We start from the raw sequence: 19,495 nt of genomic DNA on the forward strand, positions 1-19,495 counted from the left end.
ATACCCAGTTGTACATACCATTGAAGGCCATACCATTGAGCCCCTTATTGGCCTGTCTTGGGGACATCAAGAAATGGTTATCCAATAGCTTTCTTTGACTAAATGAAGATAAAACAGAAGTAATCATCTTTGGCCCCCAAAGTTGGGAAGTGGTCTCATAAATGAGCTTGGCAAACATTCTCCTCTGTCTCCTCCCAGGTCAGGAACCTTGGTGTCATTCTGGACTCCTAACTAACTACCTAAGCAAATTAATACAGTTAGAATTTTGAGATACAAACACAGAATTGTGAAATGTAAACTTGGAACTGTGAGGGAAAAAGACAGAATTCTTACTTTATATCTCAGTTCTGAGAAATAAAGTCTGAATTGTGAGATAAAAAGGCACAATTACTTTTTTATGTTGTGGCTGAAACATCCTTCCATATTACAGAAATGTGAAGAAACTTTAAAAAATTTTCAAAAACACTGTGCATGTGATAAAAAAGTCCTCTGACATTAGAAATATTTTTGCTATAGTTATCAGTTTCCATTAAAAGAAGAAAGTTAAGTAATATTTGAAATGCTATAATTACATTTATTGTGGTAACTCATTGTTAAGCTTACTGATAAGATAATGATTAGTAGTGATATGGCATAATTTCAAAATGATAATTCTTATAAAGTGTTCTAAATTAGACCTACATATTTCATTTTCAAGCACACACAACACACTAGTATCTGTTAACAGAATATTGCATATTATTTTGGCATGTTTGGTTGTCCTCCTGCATCCCTCTGTGCCTCCTCCAGCATCTGCTTGTACTGGCTTTTGAAGAATCCAGCCTTGTAAACAGATATAAGCAGGAATAAAGCATTTAACAATATAGATAGTGTAGATATGTGAAACTGAAGTGCCATTGATTAAAACTGACTTTATGATGGTGACATACCTTATAGAGGGCTGCAGTGATGATAGCCAGTAGCAGCAGTCCTCCTATTACTCCTCCAATGATCTCTTTAGTCAGGTCAGCCTCCTCGTACACCTCCACTTGAGTATTAATCTACATACATAAAAAAGGTGACTTTTTAGTGCAGTCAAATGTCTCTCATTAATCACACTTCCCACACAGATCTCCCATGTTAGGGTTAGGGTAACCCTAGACAGTGCACTATAGATCCCATGAGGAACAGTTCCACACATTCTCTACTATAGGAGAGGAAGAAATGTATAAACTTGTTAAATCATCTAAACCAACAATATGTATGTTAGACCCTATTCCATCTAAGTTCCTAAAAGAGGTGCTTCCAGAAGTCATAGATTCTCTTCTGAATATTATTAATTCCTCACTGTCATTAGGATATGTCCCCAAAACCTTCAAACTGGCTGTTATTAAGCCTCTTATCAAAAAAACACAACTTGACCCAAAAGAACTAGTTAATTATAGACCAATATCGAATCTCCCTTTTCTGTCCAAGATACTAGAAAAGGTAGTAACTACACAATTATATTCCTTCTTAGAAAATTAAATCTCTGAGGATTTCCAGTCAGGATTTAGACCATATCACAGTACTGAGACTGCTCTCCTTAGATTTACAAATGACCTGCTCTTATCATCTGATCGTGGTTGTATCTCTCTATTAGTGCTACTGGATCTAAGTGCTGCGTTCGACACTATTGACTAAAACATTCTTTGGCATAGACTAGAAAACTCTGTTGGCATTAATGGAAGTGTATTAGCAGGGTTTAAATCATACTTATATGACTGTCATCAATTCGTAGCAGTGAATGAAGAGGTATCACAATGATCACAAGTGCAGTATGGAGTACCTCAAGGCTCAGTACTAGGGCCGTTACTCTCCAAGCTTTACATATTACCCTTGGGAGATATCATCAGGAAACATGGTGTTAGCTTTCACTTTTATGCTGATGATACTCAGCTCTATATTTCTTCGCAGCCTGGTGAAACACACCAATTTGAAAAACTAATGAAATGCATAGTCTATATAAAAAACTGGATGAGGAGTAATTTTTTACTGGTAAATTCTGAAAAAAAAACAGAGGTGTTAATTATATATACCTAAAAATTATGCATGTAATAACCTAAAACACTGTCTAAGACTTGATTGCTGCTCAGTCAATTCTTCGTCATCAGTTAGGAACCTAGGTGTGCTATTTGATAGCAATCTTTCCTTAGAAAGCCATGTTTCTAGCATTTGTAAAATTGTATTTTTCCATCTCAAAAATATATCTAAATTACAGCCTATGCTCTCAATGTTAAATGCAGAATTGTTAATCCATGCGTTTATGACCTCAAGGTTAGATTATTGAGATTTTTGCTTTATTGGGTGGTTGTTCTGCATGCTTAGTAAACAAACTCCAGTGAGTCCAAAATGCAGAAGCTAGAGTTCTTACTAGAACCAGAAAGTATGACCATATTAGCTCGGTCCTGTCAACACTGCACTGCTCCCTATCAAACATTGTACAGATTTTAAAATATTGCTAATTACTTATAAAGCCCTGAATGGTTTAGCACCTCAGTATTTGAATGAGCTCCTTTTACATTATAATCCTCTACATCTGCTACATTGTAAAATCTCAGGCAATTTGATAATACCTAGAATATCAAAATCAACTGCGGGCAGCAGATCCTTTTCCTATTTGGCACTTAAATTCTGGAATAACCTACCTAAAATAGGCATTGAACAGGCATGAAAGACAGCAGAGACCAGGACAACTGGAGCCCCAGATACAGATCCTCTGTAAAGACCTTGTCTCAGATGACCACGGGGACAAGACCACAGGAAACAGATGATTCTCCTGCACAATCTTACTTTGGTGCAGCCTGGAATTGAACTGCTGGCTTCGTCTAACCAGAGGATAACTGGCCACCCGACTGAGCCTGGTTTCTCCCAAGGTTTTTTCTCCATTCTGTCACCGATGGAGTTTTGGTTCCTTGCTGCTGTCGCCTCTGTCTTGCTTAGTTGGGGATACTTAATTTACAGCAATATCGTTGACTTGATTGCAAATGATTGCACAGATAATATTTAAACTGAACTGAGATGAAGACGTCAATGAATTCAATGATGAACTGCCTTTAACTGTCATTTTACATTATTGACACTCTGCTTTCATAATGAATGTTTTTCAGTTGCTTTGAGGCAATCTTTTTTGTTTAAAGCAATATATAATTGAAGGTGACTTGACAATGACCAGAAACATACCGCCAAGGCCATAAAAAAGTGGCTCAAGAAGAAGCACATTAAGGTCATGGAGTGGTCTAGCCAGTCTCAAGACCTCAATCCTATAGAAAACCTGTGGAGGGAGCTGAAATTGTGTTGCCAATTGACAGCCAGATCAAATAAATATTTTCCTCCTTTACAGGTCTGTTCAATCAAACAGAAAATGGCTTTGAGAGCTCTTCATGCATTCATTAGACTTGACATGAACGTCCACTAAATTACCTGGACAGAAGTTGCAGTTTGCTGAGAATCAGAGGAGAAGAAAACATATTTGCTCTTGTCATAATCCATAGATGCCGAACTGACCAGCTGGAAAACAGCAGCTCTGAGTCCAGTCTAAGAGATACAGATGATGAGAATGATGAAACAAAAATATTAATATATGACCTGTTTTGTATGGTAACCAGGAGGAGACATGTTCAGTTCACTTAGTTTTGTGGTTAGGGTTAGGGTAACCCCAAAAGAAAAATATGATATTATATGATGTGTGGCCATGACATAAGGATTTCGTTCTCATGACTAAATTATCTTGTGGCCATGACACATTTGTGGACATTCCCATGAGTTAATAAGTCATGGCCACAAGATCATTTTGTCATGATAATGACATCCTTATGTCGTGGCCACAACTTTTTTTGTTGAGGGAAAGACATTTCTCTCATGGCCAAGAGTTAAATGCATACACAAACCTGCATGACCATAGCAACCTGGGAATATTAGAGATGGATTTATTAATATTTCACTTTAAATTAAGAAATTATTATATTAATTGCTGTATAATTATTACACTATTAAATTATTTTAACCACAGGCCTTGGCTACTAGACTGTATTGTGTGAGATGTAGCTAACATTCAAATGAAGTTTATTATGAATAAAAGTCATAATAAGGTCGAAGTCATGGCCTAGTGGTTAGAGAGTTTGACTCCTCAACCTAGGGTTGCTGGTTTGAGTCTCGGGCTGGCAATACCATGACTTAGGTGCCCTTGAGCAAGGCACCGAACCCCCAACTGCTCCCTGGATGCTGCAGCATATATGACTGCCCACTTTTCCAGGTGTATGTTCACTGCTGTGTGTTTCCACTGCTTTCTGTGTGCACTTTGGATGGGTTAAATGCAGAGCATGAATTCTGAGTATGGGTCACCATACTTGGCTGAATGTCTTGTCACTTCACTATAAATGTTATTTTAGTCTTAAGTTTAAAAGTAGGAATAAATTTAATGAATTCTCAGCACTTAAGTATAAAAGCAAGTTATCAAATTTCCTAAAGCTAAGAATCACTCATACACTCCCAATTATTTTAGACAGCTCGAGAGGTCTCTCAAGTTTCACAGTTTGAGTTGAATTAATGAAATAAATGAACTTTTCCATGACATTATAACTTATTGAGATGCACCTGTGTGACTGGGATGTTTACTGGAAGTGCAGTTAAAAGGATGAATTTAGCATAAATAATTTTAATTTCGGCTAATGAATAGACTAGAAATATATGGTGATTCATTGAGGAATAAATAATTTGCATTGTTTCATTTGTAAATGAAAACACATCATATAATGTAAATAAAATCATTAAGTCAAAACGTCATTGGCAGGCATATTCAGTATTTGCAAAATATGTGGTAGCATAGTAATAATACTAGCAAAATTATGCAGAATGTTAATTAGGTAGATACAAGAACTGAAACTACTGGACTACTGGACTACAGGGTCTACTGACTGCCTGCGGGTGTCGCTGTTGGACAGTGTTTTCTCTACTTCCTGTTGGCCTTCTGTAGCAAATTGTAGCTCCGTGTAGCTGTTTTTATATAATTTTTTTTCTCTAGAATCTTTATCTTAATATCACTCTCTGTTTTTTAAAGTGTTTTTCACAAGTTCATCAAACAACCGCAGTAAGAATTTTCATCAAGCACGGTGAGTAATGGCTTCTCCTATCATTGTTTCTTGCACCTCTTGCCACATGTACAGTTTATCTATCTCTGTCGCTGATGAGGGATTCACATGTGATAAATGCAGGGAAATAGTTAGGCTGACAGAGAAGATTTCAGAATTAGAGACACGCATCCAAACTTTAATTGAGGACAGTAAAAATGTTAGGGCTCTAGATACGGCTTTGGATGCGTCTAGCTCAGGGATTCCTGTACATTGTTCGGTTCTGGAAACAGAGCCCCAGCAGCAGGGCAACTGGGTGACGGTGAGGCAGCGTAGTCGTGGGTCAAAACACCGCTCTTCTGTTCCGATCAAAACATTAAACAGGTTCTCCCCACTCAGTGATGCACCCACTGAGAAACCTGATGAAAGTGCTCTAGTTATTGGTGATTCTATTGTACGGAACGTGAATATAGAGACACCAGCCACCATAGTCAAATGTTTACCGGGAGCCAGAGCACCTGACATCTTGGCAAATTTAAAAGTGCTGGCTAATGCCAAACGTAAATACAGTAAGATTGTTATTCATGCCGGCGCTAATGATGTTCGACTTCGCCAGTCGGAGATCACTAAAAATAACATTAAAGAGGTGTGTGAACTTGCAAGCACGATGTCAGACACTGTAATATGCTCTGGTCCCCTCCCTGCTTACCGTGGTGATGAGATGCATAGCAGATTGTCATCACTCAATGGCTGGATGTCTAAGTGGTGCCCACAGAATAACATAGGTTTCATAGACAATTGGACGAGCTTTTGGGGCAGACCTGACCTGTTTAAAAGAGATGGTCTTCATCCCTCCTGGGGTGGCGCCACTCTTCTCTCTAGAAATATGGCAAATAGTCTTAGTGTTTATACTTGACTAACTGGGGCCCAGGTCAGGAAGCAGACAGACTGGCTAAACCGACCGTCTGCTAGCTGCCTCCCGTCACAGAGGTCAGTTAATTCTCAGCACATAGAGACTTTTTCACCTAGATATCACACTATAGAGACTGTGTCTGTTCCCCGAACTAGAAAAAACAAAAAACGTCCAAACCAAGTTAAGATTAACAATTTAATTGAGGTTCAACAAATAAAAAACAGAAGCAATATGGATAAACAAATGATAAAGCTTGGCTTATTGAATATCAGATCCCTTTCTACGAAAACACTTTTTGTAAATAATATGATCACTGATCATAATATAGATGTACTCTGTTTGACAGAAACCTGGCTAAAACCTGATGATTAAATTATTTTAAATGAGTCCACCCCCCAAGATTACTGTTATAAACATGAGCCACGTCTAAAAGGCAAAGGTGGAGGTGTTGCTTCAATTTATAACAACGTTTTCAGGATTTCTCAGAGGGCAGGCTACAAGTAAAACTCGTTTGAAGTAATGGTACTTCATATAACATTATCCAAAGAAACAAATGTTAATGATAAATCCCCTGTTATGTTTGTACTGGCTACTGTATACAGGCCACCAGGGCACCATACAGACTTTATTAAAGAGTTTGGTGATTTTACATCTGAGTTAGTTCTGGCTGCAGATAAAGTTTTAATAGTTGGTGATTTTAATATCCATGTTGATAATGAAAACGATGCATTGGGATCAGCATTTATAGACATTCTGAACTCTATTGGTGTTAGACAACACGTTTCAGGACCTACTCATTGTCGAAATCATACTCTAGATTTAATACTGTCACATGGAATTGATGTTGATGGTGTTGAAATTATTCAGCCAAGTGATGATATCTCAGATCATTATTTAGTTCTTTGCTAAATTCATATAGCCAAAATTGTAAATTCTACTTCTTGTTACAAGTATGGAATAGCCATCACTTCTAACACAAAAGACTGCTTTTTAAGTTATCTTCCTGATGTATCCAAATTCCTTAGCATATCCAAAACCTCAGAACAACTTGATGATGTAACAGAAACTATGGACTCTCTCTTTTCTAGCACTTTAAATAAAGTTGCTCCTTTACGCTTAAGGAAGGTTAAGGAAAACAGTTTGACACCATGGTATAAGAGCATACTCGCACCCTAAAGATAGCAGCCCGAAAAATGGAGCGCAGCTGGAGGAAAACAAAACTAGAGGTATTTCGTATTGCTTGGCGGGAAAGTAACATATCCTACAGAAAAGCATTAAAAACTGCTAGATCCGATTACTTTTCTTCTCTTTTAGAAGAAAACAAACATAACCCCAGGTATTTATTCAATACAGTGGCTAAATTAACGAAAAATAAAGCCTCAACAAGTGTTGACATTTCCCAACACCACAGCAGTAATGGGTTTATGAACTACTTTACTTCTAAAATCGATACTATTAGAGATAAAATTGCAACCATTCAGCCGTCAGCTACAGTATCACATCAGACAGTGCACTATAGACCCCCTGAGGAACAGTTCCACTTATTCTCTACCATAGGAGAGGAAGAATTGTATAAACTTGTTAAATCATCTAAACCAACAACATGTATGTTAGACCCTATACCATCTAAGCTCCTGAAAGAGGTGCTTCCAGAAGTCATAGATCCTCTTCTGACTATTATTAATTCCTCATTGTCATTAGGACATGTCCCCAAAACCTTCAAACTGACTGTTATTAAGCCTCTCATCAAAAAACCACAACTTGACCCCAAAGAACTAGTTAATTATAGACCAATCTCGAATCTCCCTTTTCTGTCCAAGATACTAGAAAAGGTGGTATCCACACAATTATATTCCTTCTTAGAGAAAAATGGTATATGTGAGGATTTCCAGTCAGGATTTAGACCGTATCATAGTACTGAGACTGCTCTTCTTAGAGTTACAAATGATCTGCTCTTATCATCTGATCGTGGGTGTATCTCTCTATTAGTTTTATTGGATCTTAGTGCTGCGTTTGACACAATTGACCACAACATTCTTTTGCATAGACTTGAATACTTTGTTGGCATCAGTGGAAGTGCATTAGCATGGTTTAAATCGTACTTATATGACCGCCATCAGTTCGTAGCAGTGAATGAAGATGTATCCTATCGATCACAAGTGCAGTATGGAGTACCTCAAGGCTCAGTACTAGGGCCGCTACTCTTCACGCTTTATATGTTACCCTTGGGAGATATCATCAGGAAACATGGTGTTAGCTTTCACTGTTATGCTGATGATACTCAGCTCTATATTTCTTCGCAGCCTGGTGAAACACACCAATTTGAAAAACTAATGGATTGCATAGTCGATATAAAAAACTGGATGACGAGTAATTTCTTACTGCTAAATTCTGAAAAAACAGAGGTGTTAATTATAGGACCTAAAAACTCTGCTTGTAATAACCTGGAACACTGTCTAAGACTTGATGGTTGCTCTGTCAATTCTTCATCATCAGTTAGGAACCTAGGTGTGCTACTTGATCGCAATCTTTCCTTAGAAAGCCACGTTTCTAGCATTTGTAAAACTGCATTTTTCCATCTCAAAAATATATCTAAATTACGGCCTATGCTCTCAATGTCAAATGCAGAAATGTTAATCCATGCATTTATGACCTCAAGGTTAGATTATTGTAATGCTTTATTGGGTGGTTGTTCTGCACGCTTAGTAAACAAACTACAGCTAGTCCAAAATGCAGCAGCAAGAGTTCTTACTACAACCAGGAAGTATGACCATATTAGCCCGGTCCTGTCAACACTGCACTGGCTCCCTATCAAGCATCGCATAGATTTTAAAATATTGCTTATTACTTATAAAGCCCTGAATGGTTTAGCACCTCAGTATTTGAATGAGCTCCTTTTACATTATAATCCTCTACGTCCGCTACGTTCTCAAAACTCAGGCAATTTGATAATACCTAGAATATCAAAATCAACTGCAGGCGGCAGATCCTTTTCCTATTTGGCGCCCAAACTCTGGAATAACCTACCTAACATTGTTCGGGAGGCAGACACACTCTTGCAGTTTAAATCTAGATTAAAGACCCATCTCTTTAACCTGGCATACACATAACATACTAATATGCTTTTATTATCCAAATCCGTTAAAGGATTTTTAGGCTGCATTAATTAGGTAAACTGGAACCGGAAACACTTCCCATAACAACCTATGTACTTGCTACATCATTAGAAGAATGGCATCTACGCTAATATTTGTCTATTTCTCTCTTGTTCCGAGGTCACCGTGGCCACCAGATCCAGTCTGTGTCCAGATCAGAGGGTCACTGCAGTCACCCGGATCCAGTACGTATCCAGACCAGATGGTGGATCAGCACCTAGAAAGGACCTCTACATCCCTGAAAGACAGCGGAGACCAGGATAACTAGAGCCCCAGATACAGATCCCCTGTAAAGACCTTGTCTCAGAGGAGCACCAGGACAAGACCACAGGAAACAGATGATTCTTCTGCACAATCTGACTTTGCTGCAGCCTGGAATTTAACTACTGGTTTCGTCTGGTCAGAGGAGAACTGGCCCCCCAACTGAGCCTGGTTTCTCCCAAGGTTTTTTTCTCCATTCTGTCACCGATGGAGTTTCGGTTCCTTGCCGCTGTCGCCTCTGGCTTGCTTAGTTGGGGACACTTCATCTACAGCGATATCGTTGACTTGATTGCAAATAAATGCACAGACACTATTTAACGGAACAGAGATGACATAACTGAATCCAATGATGAACTGCCTTTAACTCTCATTTTTGCATTATTGACACTGTTTTCCTAATGAATGTTGTTCAGTTGCTTTGACGCAATGTATTTTGTTTAAAGCGCTATATAAATAAAGGTGACATTGACATTGACATTGAAGGGGAAAATAAACATTTATAAACAATAAATATAAATATATAGCCCTAACTTGACAATAATAATAATAATAGACACAGTTAACAGTTTAATAATCCCAGGCTGCTTTTTGTCATGCAAGTTTAAAGGCTCTCATTCCCTTAACTTAGCGTCTCGAGGCCATGACTTCACAGCTCATTGCCACGACAAAAGGATGTCGTTACCTCGACAAAATGATGTAGTAATCATGACATATCATCAAGTTCAAACAAGTTAATATGACATTTACACAAGTTAATGGTCATCATAGTTTTGTTATATGAATTTGGTTTAAATTCAGCGACCTGCTCGATCCACCCAGAGCTGACATTGGCAGCTATTTTATAGAGAATCCTTTCATTTCTTATGAGAGTGACATCACAGCTGAATTCAGCACACACAGCAACAGAGCAGTCCTGACACACAGATCCAGAGAGTTGAATTAGTGTGTTGATTTAAATTATCATGCAAGTGACATAATATATATGTTCAAAATGTCAAACAATTTACCTGATTTAAAACAGAAGCTATGAAAATGCAACAGTAACTAAAATTCTTCTGATTTGTCATTTTAATCATTTGGAACACTTTAAATTATTAAGTAAAAGAGGAAATCAAATTTGGAAAATAAAACAAAACAAAACTCAAAAAAGTGTCCTTACCACCATACGTTGACTTTTAATAATGTCCATAAAATTGGTGATAACAGGCTTCTGAATGTTCTCCATCATACAGCCAGAAATCTTTTAAATAAAAAAATAAATAGATAAATTAGAAATGAAAGGATGCTACAATTTACAACATAGGTTTACCATACTGTGTGAAGAATGGGATGCTTTTGTATTGCTAGGTTAATGGCTTGTAATATAATAAATAAATTCACACACTTGCAGACTTGAATTATTCCAAATGTCAGCATCACCAACTTTAACTGGTACTTTGATAAAAACCTTGAAATGTAATTCTCTAAGGTCATTTTCGATCTGAAAAAAAGAAAAATAAGGAAGGATTATTTAAAGTACAGACATTTTGCATGGGGTGATTTACTCTGTTGTAAATCTTAAAAAAATAAAATACTCAGGGCTATTATCATTATTGAAAACTAAAACTAGAAATAAAACCATAAAGTCATTACTTGAAATAAACATTAACAGAAATAAAATATAAACTTTGTAGCCTATTTTATTTCAGCTAGTTGTCAAGGCAGCATTTTTTTTAAGTATCAAAATAGCAAATATGTTAGAAAACCTATTTATACACGTTTTAAACAATAAATAAACAAATATGTAATAAATTATAGAAAAAACTTTTAAATTAAAATAAAACCCTGAAATAAAAAAGTGAATTCAAAATATTAACAAAGCCTTTAATATAATATCAATGACAAATAAATTAACAGTTTGAAAAAAAAGTAAAAGTTAATGGATATGTCCAAGAAATTAGAATTTATTAACGTTAGAACATAATTATTGTCAAGATCACTACCTTGAGTGCCCTTGATAGCCACCAGAGGGCCCTCCATTTCTTACCTCTGTCACTGTCTTGGACTTATTTTCCCATAATCCTTTGCCTGGACTTATCATCACTGATTGTATTCACCTTTGTCTTTTTAGGAGCTTTCCCACCAGAGGAACCTTTTCAGATCCCTTGTCCAAATACCCACTATTGCTTTGTTGCACTTGATCACTTGACTATATATATGACGATACATTATAACATTATAATCCTCCACATCCGCTGCATTCTCAATACTCAGGCAATTTGATAATACCTAGAATATCAAAATCAACTGCGGGTGGCAGATCCTTTTCCTATTTGACGCCTAAACTCTGGAATAACCTACCTAACATTGTTCGGGAGGCAGACATACCTCCATTACAAATGATCTACTCTTATCATCTGATCGTGGGTGTATTTCTCTATTAGTTTTATTGGATTGATTGACCACAACATTCTTTTGCATAGACTTGAACACTTTGTTGACATTAATGGAAGTGCATTAGCATGGTTTAAATCATACTTATATGACCGCCATCAGTTCGTAGCAGTGAATGAAGATGTATCATATCGATCACAAGTGCAGTATGGAGTACCTCGAGGCTCAGTACTAGAGCCGCTACTCTTCACACTTTATATGTTACCCTTGGGAGATATCATCAGGAAACATGGTGTTAGCTTTCACTGTTATGCTGATGATACTCAGCTCTATATTTCTTCAGGGCCCGGTGAAACACACCAATTTGAAAAACTAATGGAATGCATAGTCGATATAAAAAACTGGATGACGAGTAATTTCTTACTGCTTAATTTTGAAAAAACAGAGGTGTTAATTATAGGACCTAAAAACTCTGCTTGTAATAACCTAGAACACTGTCTTGGACTTGATGGTCAATCTGTCAATTCTTCGTCATCAGTTAGGAACCTAGGTGTGCTATTTGATCGCAATCTTTCCTTAGAAAGCCATGTTTCTAGCATTTGTAAAACTGCATTTATCCATCTCAAAAATATATAAATTACGGCCTATGCTCTCAATGTCAAATGCAGAAATGTTAATCCATGCATTTATGACCTCAAGGTTAGATTATTGTAATGCTTTATTGGGTGGTTGTTCTGCACGCTTAGTAAACAAACTACAGCTAGTCCAAAATGCAGCAGCAAGAGTTCTTACTAGAACCAGGAAGTATGACCATATTAGCCCGGTCCTGTCAACACTGCACTGGCTCCCTATCAAACATCATATAGATTTTAAAATATTGCTTATTACTTATAAAGCCCTGAATGGTTTAGCACCTCAGTATTTGAATGAGCTCCTTTTACATTATAATCCTCTACGTCCGCTACGTTCTCAAAACTCAGGCAATTTGATAATACCTAGAATATCAAAATCGACTGCGGGCGGCAGATCCTTTTCCTATTTGGTGCCTAAACTCTGGAATAACCTACCTAACATTGTTCGGGAGGCAGACACACACTTGCAGTTTAAATCTAGATTAAAGACCCATCTCTTTAACCTGGCTTACACATAACATACTAATATGCTTTTAATATCCAAATCCGTTAAAGGATTTTTAGGCTGCATTAATTAGGTAAACCGGAACCGGTAACACTTCACATAACACCCTATGTACTTGCTACATGATTAGAAGAATGGCATCTACGCTAATATTTGTCTGTTTCTCTCTTATTCCGAGGTCACTGTAGCCACCAGATCCAGTCTGTATCCAGATCAGAGGGTCACTGCAGTCACCCGGATCCAGTACGTATCCAGACCAGATGGTGGATCAGCACATAGAAAGTACCTCTACTGCCCTGAAAGACAGCGGAGACCAGGACAACTAGAGCCCCAGATACAGATCCCCTGTAAAGACCTTGTCTCAGAGGACCCTCAGGACAAGACCACTGGAAATGTGGAAGATTTTTACTGATGAGAAACATATGGTCAGACATTTAGACATGGCCTTTCTTTGTACCAAATCATGCAGGGGGCCTCTTCTCTCTAGGGAGGTATTAAAATTGTAATCATAAGTTTCACTATGTGGAACCGCCCCATATAGTGTGTATATAAGGAGATACCAATTAGCATTCGAGAGATCTCCTTGCAAGGAACTCTCGAATTTATTCTCTTTGAAATAAAGTCTTTTCTTCTGAGAGAAAAACCCCAGACTGAGTGTGCCTCTTCAGAGAACCAGGCAGACGACACTACAGAAACAGATGATTCTTCTGCATAATCTGACTTTGCTGCAGCCTGGAATTGAACTACTGGTTTCGTCTGGTCAGAGGAGAACTGCGCCCCCAACTGAGCCTGGTTTCTCCCAAGGTTTTTTTCTCCATTTTGTCACCGATGGAGTTTCGGTTCCTTGCCGCTGTCGCCAGTGGCTTGCTTAGTTGGGGTCACTTCATCTACAGCGATATCGTTGACTTGATTGCAAATAAATGCACAGACACTATTTAAACTGAATAGAGATGACATCACTGAATTCAATGATGAACTGCCTTTAACTATCATTTTGCATTATTGACACACTGTTTTCCTAATGAATGTTGTTCAGTTGCTTTGACGCAATGTATTTTGTTTAAAGCGCTATATAAATAAAGGTGACTTGACTGACTTGACTTGACTTGACCCTTGAAGTTTAAATCTAGATAAAAGACCCATCTTTTTAACCTGGCTTACACATAATATACTAATATGCTTCTTATGTCCAAATATGTTAAAGGATTTTTATGCTGCATTAATTAGGTAAACCAGAACCGGGAACACTTCACATAACACCCGATGTACTTGCTACATCTTTAGAAGAATGGCATCTATGCTAATATTTGTCTGTTTCTCTCTTATTCCAAGGTCACCATAGCCACCAGATCCAGTCTGTATCCAGATCATAGGGTCACTGCAGTCACCCAGATCCAGTACGAATCCAGACTAGATGGTGGATTGGCACCTAGAAAGGACCTCTACAGCCCTGAAAGACAGCGGAGACCAGGACAACTACAGCCTCAGATACAGATCCCCTGTAAAGACCTTGTATCAGATGACCACCAGGACAAGACCACAGGAAACGTCTTGGTTACGTATGTAACCCTCGTTCCCTGAAGGAGGGAACGGAGACGTTACGAATGGAATCTCGCCCGAGAGCCCAATCACCTTCGAGTGGTACAAAACGAGCCAATGGTACACAAAGTACCGTGGTCTGCGGAATCTGCATCGCGAGCTCCGCCCCGCAGAGCGGGTATATAAGGAGCAACGCGAGCAACTTGCATTCAAGTTTTCACTGAGGAGCCGAGCCAGTGACCCGGCCGTTCAGCGGAACAGCGATGTGGCAAGGTGACGTAACGTCTCCGTTCCCTCCTTCAGGGAACGAGGGTTACATACGTAACCAAGACGTTCCCTTTCAGTCGGTCACGTTCGACGTTACGAATGGGGTCCCTTACAAAACGCCACATGGCTGTCTTCCAGCGACCCGTGTGAGTGATAGCACCCTGTCGTGAGGCCAGCACGAGTGAGGGCCTATAGCTCATACAGACTACACTGGGTAGCATATTCCAGCTGGGCATATGCTAGCAGGCTGCCTGCCCATGGGAGGACTTACAGAAGGCAGGTATCTACCAAGGTGGTGATACATAAGAACTCTGAGGTACCCAGCCCGCAGGGTGGAAGTTAAAACGACAGAGCTGGCAAGGGGCTTGCCAAGGGAAAGACACATGCTGCGGAGAGACTTACTGTGGACATACACACGTGGGGTTACCCAGAAGGGGAATCACAACACATGGAGGCACCTAGTCCCACACATGGCTGACCAAAGGGCATGTACACAAGTGTTGGACATCAACAATGCTGGAGAAACCCAGGGTTCTGACTGAGGAACTCACCTGAGGGAAATAGCGCACGCATCCAGTGGAGTGGAATGGCGCAGCAAGCGGATTGACACCGAGCAGGTCCTTACTGGCCCGAAGGGGCGAGTACCCGGGAGGACACGGGCTCTACATGGAGATTATAAAACCTAGCGAATGTGTTAGGCGTCGCCCAGCCCGCAGCCTTACAGATGTCTGCTAGCGAGGCGCCATGCGCCAGCGCCCAGGAGGAAGCTACGCTCCTAGTTGAGTGAGCTCTCACCCCTAGGGGGCATGGCAGGTCTTGAGCCTGATAACCCAGGACAAAGCATCCACTATCCAGTGGGATAACCTCTGCTTGGAGACAGCCTTTCCCTTCTGCTGGCCTCCGTAACAGACAAAGAGCTGGTCTGAGGTCCTAAGGCACCGAGTTCTGTCCACGTAGGTGCGGAGCGCACGTACTGGACAGAGCAGCGCCAGGGCTGGGTCTGGCTCCTCCAGGGGCAGCGCTTGCAAGTTCACCACCTGATCCCTAAAAGGAGTGGTGGGAACTTTGGGCACGTACCCAGGCCGGGGTCTCAAGATAACGTGAGAGTTAGCCGGCCCGAATTCCAGGCACGCTTCGTCAACTGAAAATGCCTGCAGGTCCCCGACCCTCTTCACCGAAGCCAAAGCCGTCAGGAGCGCAGTTTTCAAAGATAGAAATTTTAGCTCTACTGAGAGCAAGGGTTCGAAGGGAGCTCTCTGCAGTGCTGATAGAACCACTGCGAGGTCCCAAGAGGGGACTTGCTGAGGGCGAGGCGGATTGAGCCTCCTTGCTCCTCTCAGGAACCTGATGATCAGATCGTGCCTCCCAAGAGACTTACCTTCAACAGGGTCATGGTGAGCCGAAATGGCGGCCACATAGACCTTGAGGGTGGAAGGAGACAGCCTTCGTTCCAATCCCTCCTGAAGAAAGGAAAGCACTGACCCAATCTGACATTTCCAGGGGTCCTCACGCCGTGAAGAACACCAAGTGACGAAGAGGTTCCACTTCAAAGCATAGGCATGTCTGGTGGACATGGCTCTAGCTGAAGTGATGGTAGCTACCACCTGAGGTGGCAAGGTACCTAAACCTTCCGTGACCCGTCCAGAACCCACACATGTAGGTTCCACAGATCGGGACGTGGGTGCCAGAGGGTGCCCCATCTCTGAGAAAGAAGGTCCTTCCTCAGAGGAATTGGCCAGGGAGGGGCTGTCGCGAGGAGTACAAGTTCGGGGAACCAGGTCTGGCCGGGCCAAAAAGGCGCAAAAATGAGGACCTGCTCCTCGTCCTCCCTGATCTTGCACAATGTCTGTGCAAGAAGGCTCACTTGGGGAAACGCATACTTGCGCAGGCCCATCGGCCAGCTGTGTGCCAGGGCGTCCGTGCCGAGGGTGCCCTCGGTCAGGCAGTAAAACAACTGGCAGTGGGAATTTTCTGGAGAGGCAAACAGGTCTCCCTGAGCATCTACGAAGTGTTCCCAAATCAGCTGAACCGACTGGGGGTGGAGTCTCCATTCCCCGGGGCGAGACTGCTGCCGTGAGAGCTCGTCGGCTGCACGATTGGGCCTGCCCGGAATGTGAATGGCACAAAGCGACCTCAGATGCTTGTGACTCCACAGGAGGAGATGGCGAGCGAGTTGCGACATGCGGCGGGAGCGTAGACCACCCTGACAGTTGATGTACGCTACGGTCGCAGTGTTGTCCGTACGGACCAGAACGTGCATTTCCTTCAGCAGGGCCCTGAAGTGGTGCAGAGCAAGACATACTGGTAGCAACTCGAGGCAATTGACATGCCACTGAAGTCGGGGTCCTGTCCAGGAGCCTGACGCAGCATGCCCGTTGCACATGGCACCCCAGCCCGTGGCAGAGGCATCTGTTGATACAACAACATGTCTGGACACTGGTTCTAGGGGTACGCCGGCCCGTAGAAACGAGGGGTCCAACCACGGGGTGAAGTTTCGGCGGCAGGCCGGAGTGATGGTCACTCAGAGCGTGCCCTGTTGCCATGCCCATCTCGGGACTTGGTCGTGAAGCCAGTGCTGAAGCGGTCTCATATGGAGTAACCCAAGCGGTATGACCGCCGCTGCCGATGCCATATGCCCCAGGAGCCTCTGAAACAATTTCAGTGGAACCGCTCTCTTGCCCTCGAATTGTCTCAGGCAATTCAGCAGTGACTGCGCGCGCTCGTTCGTAAGCCGCGCGAACATGGCGACCGAGTCTATTTCCATACCGAGAAAAGAGATCCTCTGCACAGGGGAGAGCTTGCTCTTTTCCCAGTTGACCTGAAGACCCAGTCGGGCGAGGTGTCTGAGCACCAGATCCCTGTGCTCGCACAACTGCTCTCGAGAGTGAGCTAGGATCAGCCAGTCGTCGAGGTAGTTGAGGATACGGACACCTTGTTCCCTGAGAGGAGCCAGGGCTCCCTCCACGACCTTCGTAAAGACGCGGGGAGACAGGGCCAGCCCGAATGGGAGAACCTTGTACTGATATGCCTGCCCCTCGAAAGCAAACTGAAGAAAAGGTCTGTGTCGAGGAAGAATGGAGACATGAAAGTACGCGTCCTTCAGGTCGATCGCTGCAAACCAATCCATCGGACGAATGCATTCGAAAATGCGCTTGGGCGTTAGCATCTTGAACGGGAGTCTGTGCAGAGCTCGGTTCAAGGCACGCAAGTCCAGGATTGGCCGTAACCCACCTGTCTTCTTGGGTACTATGAAGTAAGGTCTGTAAAAGCCGGACTTCATGACGGCTGGAGGGACCGGTTCTATCGCGCCCTTTGCCAGCAGGGTCGCGACCTCCGCGCGCATGACAGGGGCATCTTTGCCCACCATCGTTGTGTGGACACCCCGAAACCTGGGGGGACGCCGGGCAAACTGAATCACGTAGCCGAGCCTGAGCGTCCGGATGAGCCAGCGGGAAGGCCTGGGGAGCTCTAGCCAGGCTCCCAGGAACCGAACCAGCGGGGTCAAGGGGACTACAGGCGTACCCACAGTGGGGCAGCATGGTGGAGCAGACAGCCCCGGCATGGGAGGCATAGCGTCCCTTAGCGGGGGCGGAGTGCGGGCACTCATCTGACTCCAAGTAGCAAAGAGGGCATGAGAAGGCGGAGCGTTCTCGGGCTGGCTTTGCCTGGAAACTGGCAAGGGGAGAGGGGAACGAGAGCGGCAAGGAAGCACGTCGCCAACTGTCGTTCGTGGCCTCTTGGGACCCAGAGGTAGAGGAAACACTCTTTTAGTGAAGGTTTGGGTACCACCGGCCGCAGGGCCAGTGGCGGAACAAAAAGAAAACGGGAATAAAGGATTCTCCCCCGGCCCTCCTCCGGGGGAAGGATTGGTCCTGCTACCATCTCCTGACGAGCTGACGTCTCCAACTCCGGGTCGCCCGTCTCAGGAACGCCGCTTGGCCTGGCGTTTGGCAGGCTTAGGGGCAGAGACGGGTTTCGCCGCCCTTCTGCGGCCATCTCCTCGCTGCGGCCGGGGTGAAGGCTGCTGCTGTGGCCGAGCAGGAGTGGAGGAGGCCGCAGGGGGGCGCCGTCGGCGACGAGCAGGCTGAGGCGGCTGCGCCGGTGGCAGGGTGGAGGCAGCAGAGGGCCGCCGGGGCAGGATGTGCTTGATGTCCTCGGACTGCTTCTGGGCGGCAGAGAACTGCTGGGCAAAGCTCTCTACCGCGTCGTCGAAGAGGCCATCCTGGGAGACCGGGGAGTTGAGGAGCTGAGCCCGGTCAGGCTCCCTCATGTCTGCCAGGTTCAGCCATAGGTGGCGCTCCTGGACCACCAAAGTGGACATCACCTGACCCAAGGAGCACGCAGTGACCTTCGTCGCCCGTGCAGCTGCCGGAGCAGCTGCCGGAGCAGCTTGGCCTAATAGACCTGAAGTGAGGCCATGGCATGCAGGGCTGAAGCGGCCTGGCCCGCAGCTCTGTAAGCCTTGGCCACAAGCGTGGATGAGAACTTACAGGCCTTGGAGGGCAGCTTGGGACCACCACGCCAAGCGGAGGCGCTCTGTGGACACAGTTGCATCGCAACAGAACGCTCCACCGGGGGAATCCCAGCATACCCCTTGGCCGCCCCGCCATCGAGGGCAGTGAAGGCGGAGAAAGTACCAGAACGGTTTCGGGCAGTTAAAGGGTGTGGCCCGAGGAGGTTCGCTCGTCGGGGAAGCCCACACAGTAACCCTCAGATCACCCTGGCCACCAGCCGAAGTAGCCCTCTTACGAGAAGAAGAGCTA

General features: G+C 43.1%; 1 protein-coding gene across 1 annotated transcript in view; it reads right to left on the minus strand.

Annotated features, from left to right (window-relative positions):
- Nucleotides 1–529: 529 nt before the first annotated feature.
- LOC132121898 (integrin alpha-X-like) overlaps nt 530–19,495 on the minus strand; it is a 237,516-nt gene continuing 218,550 nt past the window's right edge. The window contains exons 25-30 of the mRNA XM_059531629.1: nt 10,801–10,896; nt 10,576–10,656; nt 10,219–10,329; nt 3,442–3,555; nt 930–1,040; nt 530–822 (exon numbers count right to left, since the gene is read on the minus strand). Coding sequence (XP_059387612.1) covers nt 739–822; nt 930–1,040; nt 3,442–3,555; nt 10,219–10,329; nt 10,576–10,656; nt 10,801–10,896 — 597 coding nt within the window. The 3' untranslated portion in view covers nt 530–738. The remainder of the gene's footprint in view (nt 823–929; nt 1,041–3,441; nt 3,556–10,218; nt 10,330–10,575; nt 10,657–10,800; nt 10,897–19,495) is intronic.

This window comes from Carassius carassius, chromosome 40 (genome assembly GCF_963082965.1).
Source record: "Carassius carassius chromosome 40, fCarCar2.1, whole genome shotgun sequence".
NCBI classification, from domain to species: Eukaryota; Metazoa; Chordata; class Actinopteri; order Cypriniformes; family Cyprinidae; genus Carassius; species Carassius carassius.